The sequence below is a fragment of the Poecilia reticulata genome, linkage group LG1 (assembly GCF_000633615.1).
Source record: "Poecilia reticulata strain Guanapo linkage group LG1, Guppy_female_1.0+MT, whole genome shotgun sequence".
Taxonomy (NCBI): Eukaryota; Metazoa; Chordata; class Actinopteri; order Cyprinodontiformes; family Poeciliidae; genus Poecilia; species Poecilia reticulata.
This window is the reverse complement of record NC_024331.1, coordinates 7,277,814-7,293,704: the sequence shown is the minus strand read 5'-3', so window position 1 is coordinate 7,293,704 and position 15,891 is coordinate 7,277,814. Positions and strand designations below refer to the sequence as shown.

Here is a 15,891-nt window from a genome sequence, read left to right as displayed (position 1 = left end):
CCGTCCGAGCCCCAGTCTGGACCTCCAGGGCCTGCAGCAGCCGGCGCTACTCCGGTCCTCCAGAGCCTGCAGCAGCCAGCGCTCCGCCCGGTCCTCCGCGGCCCAACCTCCACCTCCTGCGTCGCCGCCCTCCGTGGCCCAGGCTCTGCCTCCGATATCGCTGCCCTCCGCGGCCCAAGCTCCGCCTCCGACGTCGCCGCCCTCCGCGGCCCCAGCTCCGCTGCCCCAGCTCCGCTGCCCCAGCTCCGCCTCCGATGTCGCCATTCACCGTACCGCCCACGTGAGCTCCACCTCCTGTGCCGTGGGTGGCCCCTGGACTGTTTTCCTGTGTTTGAGTTCCTGTTTGGACTTGGTTCAGTTCTGTGGACTATTGCCCTCCTGCCATCGCCCTTCCGCCCTCCCTGTTGGATTGTTTTTTGTTGGATTTTCCTTTCTGCACAGCAAATTCAAAAGTGTTAAATGTTTTGGTGTTAGTAGACTTTGTGCAAAAGCAGAGTTAATTTTACACTTATAGAGTCACATTCTGTTTGTATAACTCTGGGGTGTATATTATTAGTAGTTCAAATCCAGTGTTAAAACAAAATGTTTCCGTATCAAATCTAGAGGCGTTAAAATAGAATCAATAACTCTTTACTTGTTAACTCTGAACTCCAACTCTGAACTCCTACACCGGCTCTAACACTGCAGGAGTTAATTCACTGACTCCGCCCCAGAATCACAGATTCCCACCGAAGCAAAGCGACTATTTACTTTCCACATGTCTGAGTTATTTACTGCGCTTGGTAAGTTATTTTTTTCTGAGATGGTTTATAACTATTATTTTGAGTTGAGCTCAACCTGTATGATAGACGTCACGTTAGCCACATGGCTCGGTGTTAGCATATTTAGCTTAGCATGCCGAATGTTAGCAGAGTATAAGTGTTGGAAAAAATCGAGCCGGTGAACATTCAATCAAATTCTTGGCTAACTTAAACAGATCCGTAATAATCTGCAGTATGTTTTTTCATGATGTTGAACGTTTACATGCATACTGGTCAGATTTATCAACCTTTCTGATCGATTTTTTTCCTTTGAAAAAATGCAAAAGGCTTTTTCACGTTGAGAGCGTTATTCCCGCTGTTGTGTCTTCTTATATACGTTTTGCAGCATGTTTTAATCCTTTTATTGCCTTTTAGTATATATATTAGAACCAGTCTGGTTGAGGATGAATCGCCAGTYGTCAGCCTAACCTCCCCCTCCCGAACCCTCCGCAGATTCTTCGAAGATTCAAGCTCCAAAAATGATTATGTAAGTGTTAATATCTCTGAAACCCTACATTTCTGTAATTGAGGCTTGTAGTTAGAGTTGTAGTAAAAATTTATTCCTTTGTTCCATTTCTCATTGTTATGTTTTTTGTTTGTTATGATCCAGAGACCGACACTGGCTGTCCTACTCAGAGACTGAAGACTATCCGATGCAGTAGAGGAGCATGTTGGTGTCTCCGGCCAAACGTCACGAACAGCCCAACCTGAAGACAATCTGTCAGTGAGTGGACATCTCTTCGGTAGAGTGCAGAGAGGAACTGTCTCTTATCAACAGAAACATAAACTGGATAAGAAATGATGGATCTGAATATCAGGTTGGTCTGTTATGTACTGTAATATCCAGTAATCTACCTGTTAAAAGAAAATGTACTCTGTCATATTACATGAACTGCTTGCTTTACTTTCTCCACCTTGTACTTTGAACAATTTCATGCATATTGAAGAAAAATGTATTAAGCATATTGCAGTTTGTATTGCACAGCTGACATGTTAGACCATTTGATAACAATATGTGAATGAAAGTGACATGTGAAACATGCACATTATTCCACGTCGTAATATGTTTTGTAATTATGGTGCACGTTTTGAAATAAATGTATTTGAGAAAATCATTGCCTCTTTATTAAATGTTTATTTTCCGAAAAAAATTTAAAAGTTCAAAATAATAAAATACCTATTTAATATTAATTACAAATAACTCTTAAGAAGTTAAAGAAGTACTCTGTGAGAGTYAATATTAAGATCTAACACTGAATTAGTGTTAGTAAGTGTTAAATTATTAACTCCAGCAGATTTGATATCTGACACTTTATAAGAGTTAAGGTACTACCTCTCCAAAAAGAGTTAAATTAACACTTTCTTTTGTGGACCCATATAGACACTTTAAAAGTGTTGAAATCAAATCTGACAGAGTTAATCTGGGCCTCCTGGATTTGCTGTGTGGGCGTCTGGTAGCCGCCCCTTGAGGAGGGGGTACTGTCATGATCCGTGTTTCTGTGTGTTTATTTTTGAGTTTTTTCTGTGTGGTTCCTGTTACCTGTGAGTCTCTGTCCTGTCCTCCCCGTTGATTGTTTCCCAGGTGTGTCTCGTTCCCTGTGATTACCCTCCCAGTGTAACGTCGTCTAGTCTGCCTAACTTGTCTTACGTTTGTTCTGCGCATATCGTCTCACTCGCCAGTAGAACTGTCAAGTCCTGGCTTGTGTAGCTCTAGTTATGTCCATGTCGTCAGTTGCTACCGGCATTTAGCTGAGTGCTAGTTTACTGCCGTGCCGCCTGTACCAGGACTGTTTCATCATTAAATATCTTCATCTTCTCCATTACCTGGGTCTCAGCGTTCATTCCTCACCACTACCAAGCACTCTCCCTGACACATCCTGAATCAAGCTGTGTGGATAGGAAACATAAAAATAAAAGTAAAACTAAGTATATTAGGTATCTGGGAAAAAACAAACAAAAAATGCAGGATTATTGTGTTTTCAGGCCTATTTTATTGACTACAACTCACCTGGCCAGCAAGCCTAAAACATAATGGAACGACAGTGCCATCAAGTGTTTATTTGGTAACCTCCCACTGTAAAACGAAACAGTAATAATACAAATGTGATCTTCTGGAGAAGAATCAGTAACAACTGCTGACTGATGATGCACTTCCTGGTACTCTTCCTGTCATATCTGGACTTACATTTTAACTTTTTCTTTTTAAAAAGTAAAAAGAAAACATTAATTGTGCTTTGGGACTTGAATCAACCTGAACCAGAACTTTCGTATACTGAACAACTTTACTTGTTCCAATGTATTGTGAGCTGAAAACTTGCACAGACCACATCCTGATAGGGTTAGACATGCACAACCACAAAACAAGAAAACAAGGCGCTCCAAATATGTCTGCCCTCTAAAAGACCTTAAAACCCTTCAGGCCCAATCGTCCAACAGTCCACAAACAAGCAGCTCTAAACTAAAACAACATTAATTAAGTCAGACACAACCAGATTTATTTGTACCGCATGATGCAATGAGTCATTTTACAGGAGGATGTGAAGAATAGTAGCTATAAAATGTATACAAGTACTTTTATTAAGTTTACAGTCAAATGTGCTCATTTGGCTTAGTTTCTTTTCTTTTTCTTTTTTTTTTTTTTACATTTTTAAACGTCAGTTAAAAGCAAAAATACATCTAAAGTTATGTTTGACCTGATTTCATTAAATGGTCTTTATGTTTACAATGGTGAAACTGTGCATGTATTTGAATTTTAAAAAATGTTTTTTTTTATGATAATAATTAATAATAATAATAATAAGAAGAAGAAGAAGAAGAAAATCCATCTCAAAATAAATCTAATCTGCTCTTGTGTGTTGCTAAAATTGGAAATAATTTTTAAAAATTTATTTGGATCAATTATCCGTGAAAAACGCACAGTTTAGGTTGGACAGAGTCTTTTCTGTGCTCTTCAGTTTCAACACAACTTTACATGGAAGGTCCTTCTCCTCAGCTCTCTGCTTTATGCCTGTAACTTTAAAGATTTCATACGGAGGAACCAGGACTTCTGCTTCTGATTCTCCAAACTTGGAGTACAGTGAGACGTCTGCTCCTAAGCAGGTGTAAATCTCAAAACAGGTCTCATAGCCAAATTTTTCTTTGCGGGGATACTTCCCCATCGAGCTGGAGGTGAAAGCGCCAAAACGGATTTCTTTGCCGAGAACACTCAGCTTGAATTTTCTGTTGACCCTCCGGTAACCAGTAAGGCATCTTTCTGTCTTTGGCTTACGAGCGTTGAGAGCTCTGAGAGCGCCCGTCAGGAAGAAGTGCAGTGAGTGATACTGAAACATGCCCATGTACTGAGCCCTCTGCGTTCGCACCGCACTGTTGAATTCAGTGAATATCTCTGGTTTGTCCAGAGTGTAAGCATAGACGGCCATGTTCTGTTCTTTCTCCAGGGCTCGGGATGTTTTCTTCCCAGGTTTGGGCTTCCATTTCTTATTATACTGTTTCTCCGCTTCGTCCCAAGCCAGGCTAAAATTTTTGCTCATCTTTTTCTCACTGACCAAGAACTTGGTCTTTACTTTGGTCGCCATGTTGTTTGCGCAGCCTTCGTACATGTCATCGACAGAGTTCGGAGCCATGTCCAATGGGAGAGGAATATCAGCCAGGGATCTGTAAAACTGCCAGAAGACAACAAGACGGATGTTAAACATTTCTTTACCATTATGTCTGAATCAAGAAACTCACAAATCTCCTGTTTGTCTCATTACCTTTGCAGTTGAGACAGAAGCTCCAAACAGAACAAGCAGGAACGTCCACATTGTCATCGTTGCCACCTTTAGCGTTTAGTCCTTCAAAGACACAGTAAATGCAGATTTTTCATTTCCTATTATTGTTTATTTATTATTCCCCTTTATGTAATTTGAATGCACGATCTAAGAGTCTAACATAAAATAAACAAGCAGACTGAAATCTCAACATTTTACCCTTACAGTGTTCATAATTTTAAGGTTGCTCTTTTAAGGTTTTAAGAAAAAAAAAGTTTAATCATTAAAGCTCCAACTTGTTTCTCTATCATAATAATCTATATCTGTGATAAAAGCACTACTGGAGGTGATTCACTACAATTTAGCGATTCTGAAAAGAGATTATTGTACACTTATTTGCAAGATAAATTAAAACCAATACAGTTGAATCCTAAATTCATACCTATTGAGGATTTGTATTTGTTTATTTTCACTCAACCAATTTTTTTTTTTTGAGACAGCTGTCTCTCACAAAACAATAAAACAATGTAAAGAGAATCGGTATTGAAACCCCCCCAAATATTTTAAGAAATAATATTGAAAATGATGTACATATTAATAATAAAACCAATATATAGTTTAAATAAAAAATAGGACTTTACCTGTTTGTTTTTTTAACAAATTAGGAATAAGATGGCAAAAAGAGGAAGGATGGGCAGAGAGGGATTCTTTCTTTTAAATCAAATAAATGACGTGGATATTAGGAACAGTTAGAGGTCAAAATACAATTGAAGACAAAGTTTAAAGAGGAGACCTTAAAATGTTTGGGCAAACCTCTAGACAAGCCCCCATCCCCTCTACTAATTTAGTTTAGACAGGAAAGAGAAGGAGGAGTTTCACCATATCAATCATAAATCCTAACAAATAGTCTGTGTGTTGTCTAGCACTATACGCATGATAGATTATTATCTTTAAGATTATGCTTTTATTCACAACCTTTATTCCAGTGTCATGAATGGCCTCACATATCAATAGATTATTTTTATACGTGTTAACCGTAAATCTGCAGAGCAGCAAAGTGTCATGCTGCTTTTAGTCGACATAACACTTCCTGCTTCTCGTAAGACCCCTGCAGACCACTTCCTGAGGAGGTCTGACATGCAGAACCACAAATTAGTAAGCAAAAACTGAGTGTGGGTTCTGTGCAACAAGACAACTCAAGAAACAACTTCAGACATCAGACTAAAAGTAACCACAAAGAAAAAAAGCAATACAGTGTTTATTAAAAAAGAAAAGTCAATCAGGACATAAAGCAAATGCAAAAATGAAAAAATAAAAGAGATCACAATCATGAAACATTTAACTACTTTAAAGATTATTTTGCTTCAGGTAAATTTAGTTGATTTAAATCAATTCACAACAAATATCTAATTTTACAAATTCACATGTAAATCACACTGAATATATTTTTGGTTCAAATTCAAATCATATCAGTCTAAAACAGTCCAATTATTCAAGTTATTCAAATTTAGTTACATACACAGTTCAGTACACAAGCAAAATGTTAATACTATACAGCCAAATAGACCTTCATTTTATTTCAGCAATAAAAAGTTACTATCTAAAGCAACCCAGCTAATTATTATGCCTTCTTGACTTTGCAGCAAACTCTCACCTTGAGCAAGCATGTGGCAACAGTAAGAAGGAGTGACTCACTTTTAACACACTTTATGCAGATGAATGACTTCCAAAGTGACAAAATGTGTTTTCTTAATAATTGTATGTTTTCTTTTCTGACATGCACGCTAACACACTTTAAGCCAGTGGACCCCAGGCTACGGCCCGCCGCCCTGAACAATACCAGAGAGCATTCAGATTTTTTTTCATATATTGTATTTTCCAGTTTATATGTGGATTTTTCTTCAGCCACCAGGGGGCTCTTTAGCAGGAGGTGTGTCCTGTAAACTGTGGGTGTTTTGTTTTGCATGGCACATTGCTGCTATCTGTTGGGCTTTTAGGGAACTGCTTGACTTTTATGTTATGTAATCAGTACGGTTGTTTGCTGGCGGTAGAGCAGATGAACACACGTGTTTGTTATGAACGCCGCATTCCAGGTCTCCCTCAATGAAATATATACTAGTCAGTCCCAGTGACCGTTTCACTAATGGTTTTTGCCCATGTGCTTTGTGGGTAAAAATTAATCGAGAACCCCCCCCCTCAAACACCCTTTGCTTCAATCTGAAACTATATTATGAAACACCCTTATCCCTAGTGTGATGGGGAGGGGTGACGGTGAATATCTAAAGCGGTCAACGGGCGAGAGCCGTGGACACAGTGAACAGGTCATGTGCACTTTTAAATTTTATGTCATGTCATTTAATTTCAGTTTTACATTTTAACCAATTTTATTTTCTATAATTTTACACAGTAGTGACTAGAGGATCACATTAGCAGTCCTAATTTCATTTTAGCTTGACATTTTAAACACTTTTATTTCAAATTTTACATATTAGTAAAATGTTGTCGGTGTACGGACTTACAGTTGTACACTTATCATATATGTAAATACTTCTCTTTGCAAAATAAAACTGAGCAGCCCATTAAAAAAAAGTATTACATTCTGTCCAAATCTGCAGAGCATGACTTTTATTTCTGGGAAGTTCAGTTAAAACCAAGCAGACTTTCCTTGCTGAAAAAAGCACAGTTTAAATTGGAATGAGTTGTTTTTGTGCTCTGAAGTTTGTAGACAACCTTACAAGGAAGCTTGTTGAGCTCAGAGCTTTTCTTTATTTCTTTAACTTTAAAAACCTCGTAAGGAGGGATCAGGACTTCTCTTTCTGTCTCAAACTTAGAGTACTGTGAGATGTCTGCTCCAAAGCATGTGGAGATCTCAAAGCACGATTCTTCACCAAACATTTTATCACAGTATTCATCCATTGAACTGGAGGCAAAAGCACTAAAACGAATCTCTTTGTTAAGAACATCTGTGCTGAATTTACAGGGAGTTCTTCTGAAAACAGTGACACAATTTTCTGCTTTAGGTTTGATGGTGCGCAGAGCCATGGTGAGATAGAAGTGCAGAGTGTGATATGGAAATTTGGTTTTGTACTCAGATTTTTGTGTTCGGACTGCATCGTTGAATTCACTGTATAAAGGTGGGACATGAAGGGTGTACGCATGAAGAGCCATGATTTGTTCTTTCTTCAGCTGCGTGTTCTTCTTCTCCCATTTAATCTTGTAGTATTCCTCGGCTTTATTCCACGCCTGCTTGAAGTTTTCATTTTTGTTTTGCTCATTTGGTAAAAACTTTTTCTCTATTTCTTCCTTCATCTTCTCTTCACATTTGTTGTACATGTCATCAACAGAGTCTGAAGCCATATCCAGCTGGGTTGGGCAGCCCATCCAATTTTTACATTTCTGCAAAAACTGAACAGAAACACATTACTGATTGTTACTGTTCAGCATCTGTGATTGTACAACAATTAGACAGACAGATAGTTTTCCTCACCTTGTTGAACTTATCTAGTGGAGTTCCAAGACAGGATCCAAATAAGATGAAGACAGCCACCCAAATTACCAACCTTGCCATCTGGATTCAGCAGACAACTCTAAAATCAAATAAAATAATAATAATAATTTGGTCTGGGTGGTATCAATGTGCAAACACACCTTAAATTAGGTTCTGCCACCAACAAAGCTCTGCTGCCTGTACTTTTAAAAGCAGATCTATGAATATTTGTGAAAACGTGAGACCTTTTGCATTTGTTGAGGTTTACGGGTGTATCTTATATCAGGGGTGAACTAATATTAGGACACAAAAATTAAGAAATAATAGTTTGAAATCAATCCATAAATAATCAATCCATAAATAAATAAGCCAGAGTAGAGAGGCCAGTATAGATGTAATGTGATTAACACTCTTCTGTCTAGGAAAAATACATGCAGGTGAATTCTTGACCCCTTGTAAATGTTGAACTGAAGATACTAGACCAGCATACAGAATAACAGAAGTTCAAGCATAATGTAAGAAAAGCACACGTTACTTTCTTAAAGTTCTTTGACAGAGTAAGGGAAATGAATCTGAATATTAATTATGTTTGCTTTGTAATGTTGGTTTGCACTGCAGCAAGGTTGAGTGTTTGTCAAAGGTTTATGTGATGATTGTGGACAGCCGTAGCTGAGAGGAAGAGGTGTTAGAGGATAATTCAGCTGCACCTCAGTAGCAGCATGCACATATCTGTGTAGAAACGTTAAACCTTTTTTGGACATGTACATAACTTTTAAGGGAGAAGTTATGAACAGAAATAAATGACCGAACAGCATAATTAAACTCAAGAATAAACAATAACATGGCAGTGAATAATTGTGTGTACAATGGGGAACTGTAACAGGGTTCTTCTTTTTATATTGCACTTACTATTAAGTTGAAGTATTACATTGATAATCTTAGTTTCAATATACCAAAATCCTGCCTTAAAGAAGTTTAATTATTTTGACATTTCAGAGCAAAAAAAGAGCCATACCTGTATGAAGAGCTTCTGGGTGGATGAATGTCAAAGCTTTTTAGATTATTTCTGTACCTTTGTTAGGATTTTTTTTTAACATTTTCTTTCAATTTCTTCAGCAGAGAAATCCAAAATATAAAATAACTGAGGATGCAAACAAATTAAAGTGCAACAGACAAAATACAAAACTGTTGCGGAAGTAAAATTGAGAAACCGTCCACCTGCTCGCCCTACGATGCCATTTTATACAGAAAAGAGAAGGAGGAGTTCACAAGTTAACCTACCTCAAGATAACACATCTACATTTTTTATCGATAGAGGAAGAAAGCATTTTTTAAGTACAAATTTCAACATCACAGCTCACAGTCTATTTTTCTAACTATAGTGTTGCAGCTTCCTTTTTCTTGTCAACCTTCATCTCTTGCATGGCCTGCTTTATCTGCACTGAATGCAGTCGACATGTTTTTAAATGATGTTACTGCTGTATTTCAGCAACAAGGGCCTGAAAAATACCCAAGAAAAGTCAACCAATCTCTCCAGGTCATCAAAGGTCACCTGTTCAGAAATTACATATTTCCTTAACAACTGCAGGTGTTGATTGATATTTGAAGTGGCATGTTCCGTAGAAACACTAAGACATCATCATTATTAACAATATATGGACTACAAAAAATAATGCTAGATCTACCAAAAGCTATTTTTTACAATCATTATATGGTAAACTGTGCAGTTTATTTGTGGAGATTTATTCTTAAATTGTTTCTACTTCATTATTTTTAGATTCTGTTCATAATATCCAAAACTTTAAAAGGCTTTGAGTTTTAATGATAGAGAAAAACACCAACCACCACCATCACCACCTCTAACCCATTCATATCTCCATTCTTCTTCTTTCATTCATTATTCCTGATAGAGCCTCAGATCTGGTCTTAAACCAGGGATCTGTTTACTATAGGAAAGGTCAGCTTGGATAGAAGGGCTTCTTCTTAGCGCTGGTTTGTGCAACATCAGTAGCACAAACCAAACTGCCAGCTCTGGGTCAGGCCTGGCTGAGCTGCTTCCTCTTCTCCCTTGAGTAAGTGGCAGTTAGGCTGCGCTCACACTGCAGCCTGAAGTGACCCAATTCAGATTTTTTGTTGAATCAGATTTTTTTGCCAGGACCGTTCAAACTTCCAAACATATGCGACCTGTATGTGTTCTGCAGTGTGACCGGGCAACGACATGAAAGTGTCCCACATGCAAAGTAGAGGGCACAATAACGTCAGCGTTCTCAGGGGGCGTTTACACGACAACGATCCAACAAAAACGAAACTTTTGTTCCGTTTTTGTTTGATCGTTTACACGAAAACGTTTTAATTACGATCTGTGTTTACACAGTAACGGTACACATCGAAAACGTGTAATGCTCTCGCTGCGCCTAGGTGGTGCTAGGTTCTTTGAAACTGAGTGCGCATGTGTTTAAAAAAAAGTTCAACTTGAAGGCATGTGGATTCGCGTTATCCTATCAGGTACCGTTCTCCCATAGATTGGGAGAAAACACGCATTGTGAGCGTCTGATTAGGGCCCATGCAGTTGGAAAAAGTGGRATAACTTTGCTGAAACACGTTGTTTGAGCTTTCACGGTGTCTGTAGCGAGCCCCGGACTGGAAGCTGTTTATTGTTTTTACCTTGGAATGGCCAACAGTCTGTTTTTCCTATATCAATTTGATAATAGGAGCTCCCGTACTTCCCATATCCGTGTCCCCTGTCACCTTTTTCAGCAGTGAAAACAGTTTAATCCGTTGTTAACAAGTCGTAACCTGTTTTTCCGAGCCGCCTTCAAACGCAACATGAACGATGAGACGCTCGCGCTGGGTTTACACCTGTGAGGCAGCGAAGGAGACCTGCTGCTTCTGCTGCACATCTGTGTTAGAATCATGGCAGCAAAACAGAAAAACGTAAATATCTTTGCACAGTTTTTTTCCCCCAAACTAACCGACTGAGTTGAGTAAAGCTGTTGGATGCAGGTGATGATAGCTAAAAGATGACTAGCTAGCTAATATCAACACAGCACGTTAAGCTTGTTAACAAGTAGCCTGTAGGCTACTGATGTCATCTATGTTCAGCTACGTAAACTCATAGACCCCCCAAAATAAGTCGGTGCCCCCCTGTTAAACTCATCTGGAGCCGGAGCCGGGGCTGGTCCTGGTCCGTAGTTCTCTAGATAAGAGCGCTGAACAAGCAGCCGTGTATTTTGCCACCTTGGCTGTGCGGAGCGGTAAAGAGACGCGTATCTGATGGGGAAACAGTAACAACCAGCATTGTGAGTAGTTTCTTCTTCTTCAGTGGATTGTAGGAAGCAGCTATGTTTTGCGTCATACTGAAGAACAGATCCGTTTTCTCGGTTTACACGACAACGGAAAACGGTACGTTTCAGAAACATCGCACTCTGGAACCCGTTTTCAATCTGTGCCGTTGTTAGAGAAAACATTCGGTGGTTTCGTGTAAATGCACACTACAAACGCAACAAAACTCTTCCGTTTTCCCCCGAAATCGTTGTCGTGTAAACGGGGCCTCAGTGTTCTACCAACCGCCATAAAAAGAAGAAGTAGTGCTCAGTGTTTTCAGAAGTAAACATGGAGGCTAACAGTGGAGCTTAGCTTACATTTGAAGTTGTTGTCCAACCGGAACCAGCATATTAACAACTTAATCCTCATTATAGTCTGTCATGGTTGTTGTTTTTCTTCCCGCTTGCGCATATCAGGATGTGGATAATGAGATTTGTTGACTATCAGTGACATTCAGTTTGGATGAATGCGACCTGGACGTTAGGTTGCATTTGAATCGGATACGTATCGAATATCCAAGTGACCTGGGTCGCATTCGAAAAGAATCTGACCTGTGCTGATCAGACAGTCATGAAAAGATCGGATGCAGGTTGCATGATGTTAAAAAAGTCGGAATTGGGTCACTTCACCTGCAGTGTGAACGCATGCAGCCTTAGTCTCAGTTGCCATCTGCAATCTCAGGGAACCTGTAGTTCTAAGGTTCCTTCTGCAGAAGTCAGAATAAAATCAGAGCCACGTTTTATTCTTTTGGTCGGGGAATACAGTCAGTCACCTGCACTTTGGATTCAAAGGTCTTGGATTTCATTGTGCATTTATTGTAAAAAGATTTAATGGTTAACTTAAAAGGGATTTGTTGATTACTATTCATAAGCTGCAACTATAAAATAAATCCATAACCATTCTTGAAAGCATGAGACTGTAATTGTCTCACAGTTTTTGCAAGTTATGTAAGAAAAGCTCCACGACCACAAGCAAGAAATTTCAAGTCGGTGTGTTGGTCAACCAGTTTTCATTTAACTGATAGAAACAGTCGTATTATTCTCTCTTACTGACTTCTTTAGACCAGATAATCTCTTTCAAAAGGTCAGGCTAGTAAAAGAACCTATTAGTTTACACCTGGTTTACATTTGGTATGAAGGGACGATTCAAACACTGATACAATTACATTTGTTTTTCAGTCACCAGCAGTATTTGTTCTTCTTTTTTAGAGCTAGCTATACAAACACCCTTCCGCTTCCTAATATTAACCTAATCAAAATCAAGCCTTTAGTGTCATCCCTAACTTTATTCCAAATGCATAATAATAATTAAACATGCAGATGCCATTTTTGGATTTATAAACCAACCAGTTGGTTTGGTGGCCTGTATCATGTTGTTATTTTATGCTGCTTTTAAGATGTTTACAGAAACGTCTGCATGGCAATAACTAAACATCACAAAAGTACATCAACACAGAGAGAGGAAGTGAAAAATGTTCCCTTAGTCATTTATCTTATTTGGCCATGTACCACCCACATCTTCTTCTGTGAAAACCTCTAAAGATCGATTGACAAAGAGGGAAGGGAAACGTTACCAAGCAGATCAAGTTTAGACTTTTAAACTAATATAGATACATGTTCAAAAAGATTGCAGTTTAACTCTCAAAAGACATCCATAATCATTTACAAACACTTTCTTTCATAAACATTCATGAACCAACAACTTGTTTTCATTATTCTACTGATGATTTGGAAAAAGGGAAACATGGGCCTGGTAGTTCAAGGCTACATTCAGGATCTTCTAAGTTACACCTTTTCATATTGACCTATTGGATGACTTCATCAAATATGGCACATTAGTGGAATGAGCAGCACTTGGAGGAAGAAGAAAACAACAGAATGTCCTTAGACAGCACTCTGCAAAAGGAGAACATGAAAGTCTCAACACAGAAGTGTTGATGCAAAGTTGCATTTTGACCCAACCCTAACCCCTAAACTAAATACAGAAGAACAAATGATCTGGTACAACTTATGCAGAATAAAACACAGTTCATATATTTATGGTTCATATATTGATAGTACACACACAATGGATGATTCTCTTCAAGATCACACATTTATTCACACCAATATCCTTTCTCCATGACTGGCCTCACACATGTAGATGCTTTTTATATGTTAACCATAAATCTGCAGATCAGCATAACAGCTTTTGGTCAACATACCACTTCCTGCTTCTCATAAGACCCCTGCAGACCACTTCCTGTGGAGCTCAGACATGCAGAACCACAAATTAGTAAATTAAAACTTAGCATAGATTCTGTGCAAAGACATTTCAAAGACCAACTACTACTATACTAAAAGCAACCCCAGAATTTAGATATATTTGATCTTTAAAGTCGACATATCATGCTTTAAATCCTTCACTTTTATTCAGTCCAGGTCAAAGTGGAACAGCAATACTTTGGTCTGACTTTAAAGACTTGAAATTGGGCACCTGTCTCTTTAAGGAACTCTTCAGGAAGTCATCACATCATCACTCCTTTTCTAGGTGCAGCTGAAACTGTGCACTGACTCTTGATCGTTTCTCTTTAGGTCCAAAAATACTTAAGTCAGTTTTGCTTCCATTCACCTGAAGAAAGTAAAGTCACATCCACACAATCATTTATTTAATTCTATCTTTTCAGTTCTTGAATGAGTTCATAGCAGGCGCAGACTGACAGTTTTTAATTGGGCGGTGTTCAGTCATGGCCCCTGGGTCACGTCCACTTTAATTATGGTGTAAATAGTGTAGAAAAATATGACATGTTGTACCGGCTTTGACCACTATGTGGCAGGCTTGTTTCTTGAATTCTGTTCTTGTGCTGCAAGTTAGAAACTAAGTGAACGTTGCTAGACCTGAACCGCATCATCTCATTCCGAACTTAGTCAGAAGAAAGACGGAGCCATCAGTCCACAAGTCTAGAGAAGACAGAAATTCACTGAGTGAATAATATTAGAATTAAAATAATGGGTAAAACTGCTTTTTGTGTAAAATTACGTTAATAAATCAGCTCATAACAACTGATCTGAATTCATCAGAGGATTTATTTTGTAAGCATGGCAGATTTCTGATGAGAGTTATGACCATTTTTAAATGTATACAGATATTAAATAAAAGGGAACCCAACATGGAACCTTGAGGTACTCCATGTGGGATTTTTGTCAGCTCTGATGGAGAGTTACCTGTTGACATCTGTTAACACAAGGTAGTCCCTGTTCTTTAGGTAAAACTCAGACCAGTCAAGTTCTGTAGAAAGTCTGACCCAGATCTGCAGTTGTTTAAAACCCACTGTAGTTCTGGGTTCTTTGGTGAGCACAGAAACTGGACTTTTGAACATTTGCTATGCAAGGCAACGTGTTTGTTTTCACAATTCAGCCATTCATACTGTAGATCAGTTTTGCGCTTGTCTTTTTATTTTTTTATTTTTTGAGTATTTCAAGTATATTTTATGAACAACTTTATTTTATCTGAACACAGACGCAGCAAGACTCAGATGCTCTAATGTGACGTTTATTAAAGCAGAAAAATCAATCAAGAAATATAGCAAATGTAAAAAGATGAATTATCACAACCATCAAACATTTAACTACTTTAAAGACACTTAAAATCTTTTAAAGTTCATTTAAATAGCTTCAATTCACAACAGATATTGTCTCATATAAGACAAAGGGATCAAATTCATGTCCAATCACACTGAATATATTTTGAGTTAAATTAAAGTCATTTCAATCTAAAACAGTCCAATCATGCAGATTTAAATCTAGTTTCAGATGCAGTTCACAATTCAAATTTTAATACAATACAGTCAAATGCAGATGATCGTTTCATTAAACTGATCAGGTCAGTTTAATGATTACTGATTACTGTCAATTAATTTGACAAAAACAAACAATTATTCTTTTGTAAACATAAAGAAAGAGAACACATGAAAAGGAGATGCAACTATCTAGCGTACCAAGTGGTAAACTGTAATTCTATTGGCTGGAACAGTTGTTAGGTGACGGTGCTCCTTGATCCGCCAGACTTCAGATTGTAAAAAGTAAACTCTCGACTTCTGGCAGTCAAATTCCCCCATAGGTTGCGTTGTGTATTTTGGTTCCACTTCAGGGTCTCCTGGGTTAGCTTCCAGTCTTTCTGTTGCCCCCAAACAGGATAAAACAGGCGCAGAAGGTCAGTGAGCTCACCGAGTCTCAACTTTATCTGCCTGGTGATGTATCCCTGACCTTTGGCAAAAGGTCCTCAGAGGTTTCCACAGAAGAAGATGCTGATGGTAAATAGCCAAAAACAACATGAAGCTGCAGATTAGATAGATGACTGAGGAAGAGAGAAGTTTTCACTTCCTCTCTATGCTTCTGTATGTTTATCATGCTTTGTCAATGTCCTGCACAAGTTTGTGAACGCGCCACAGAATCAGTATGAAATAATAATGATACAAGCTGCTAACAGACTGACAGATTCAATTATGTGTTTGGAAAATTAATAAGTTTAGTTTTGATGAGTACATCAGTAC

General features: G+C 38.4%; 3 protein-coding genes across 3 annotated transcripts in view; all 3 read right to left on the bottom strand.

Annotated features, from left to right (window-relative positions):
- LOC103470628 (erythroblast NAD(P)(+)--arginine ADP-ribosyltransferase-like) overlaps positions 1–2,610 on the bottom strand; it is an 8,547-nt gene extending 5,937 nt beyond the window's left edge. The window contains exon 1 of the mRNA XM_008419269.2: positions 2,341–2,610. The gene's annotated coding sequence lies outside the window, so the exon portion shown is untranslated. The remainder of the gene's footprint in view (positions 1–2,340) is intronic.
- A 1,084-nt stretch (positions 2,611–3,694) lies between these two features.
- Positions 3,695–4,609, bottom strand: LOC103470565 (GPI-linked NAD(P)(+)--arginine ADP-ribosyltransferase 1-like). Its single transcript, XM_008419147.1, has 2 exons — positions 4,553–4,609; positions 3,695–4,462 (listed from the first exon to the last, which is right to left on the bottom strand). Exons 1-2 carry the CDS (start codon positions 4,607–4,609, stop codon positions 3,695–3,697), a joined length of 825 nt encoding a protein of 274 aa, XP_008417369.1.
- A 2,059-nt stretch (positions 4,610–6,668) lies between these two features.
- On the bottom strand, positions 6,669–9,155 carry LOC103470497 (ecto-ADP-ribosyltransferase 5-like). Its single transcript, XM_008419024.2, has 3 exons — positions 9,052–9,155; positions 8,037–8,136; positions 6,669–7,954 (listed from the first exon to the last, which is right to left on the bottom strand). The coding sequence occupies exons 2-3, from the start codon at positions 8,115–8,117 to the stop codon at positions 7,190–7,192; spliced, it is 846 nt and encodes a 281-aa protein (XP_008417246.1). The 5' UTR covers positions 8,118–8,136; positions 9,052–9,155; the 3' UTR covers positions 6,669–7,189.
- Positions 9,156–15,891: the final 6,736 nt, after the last annotated feature.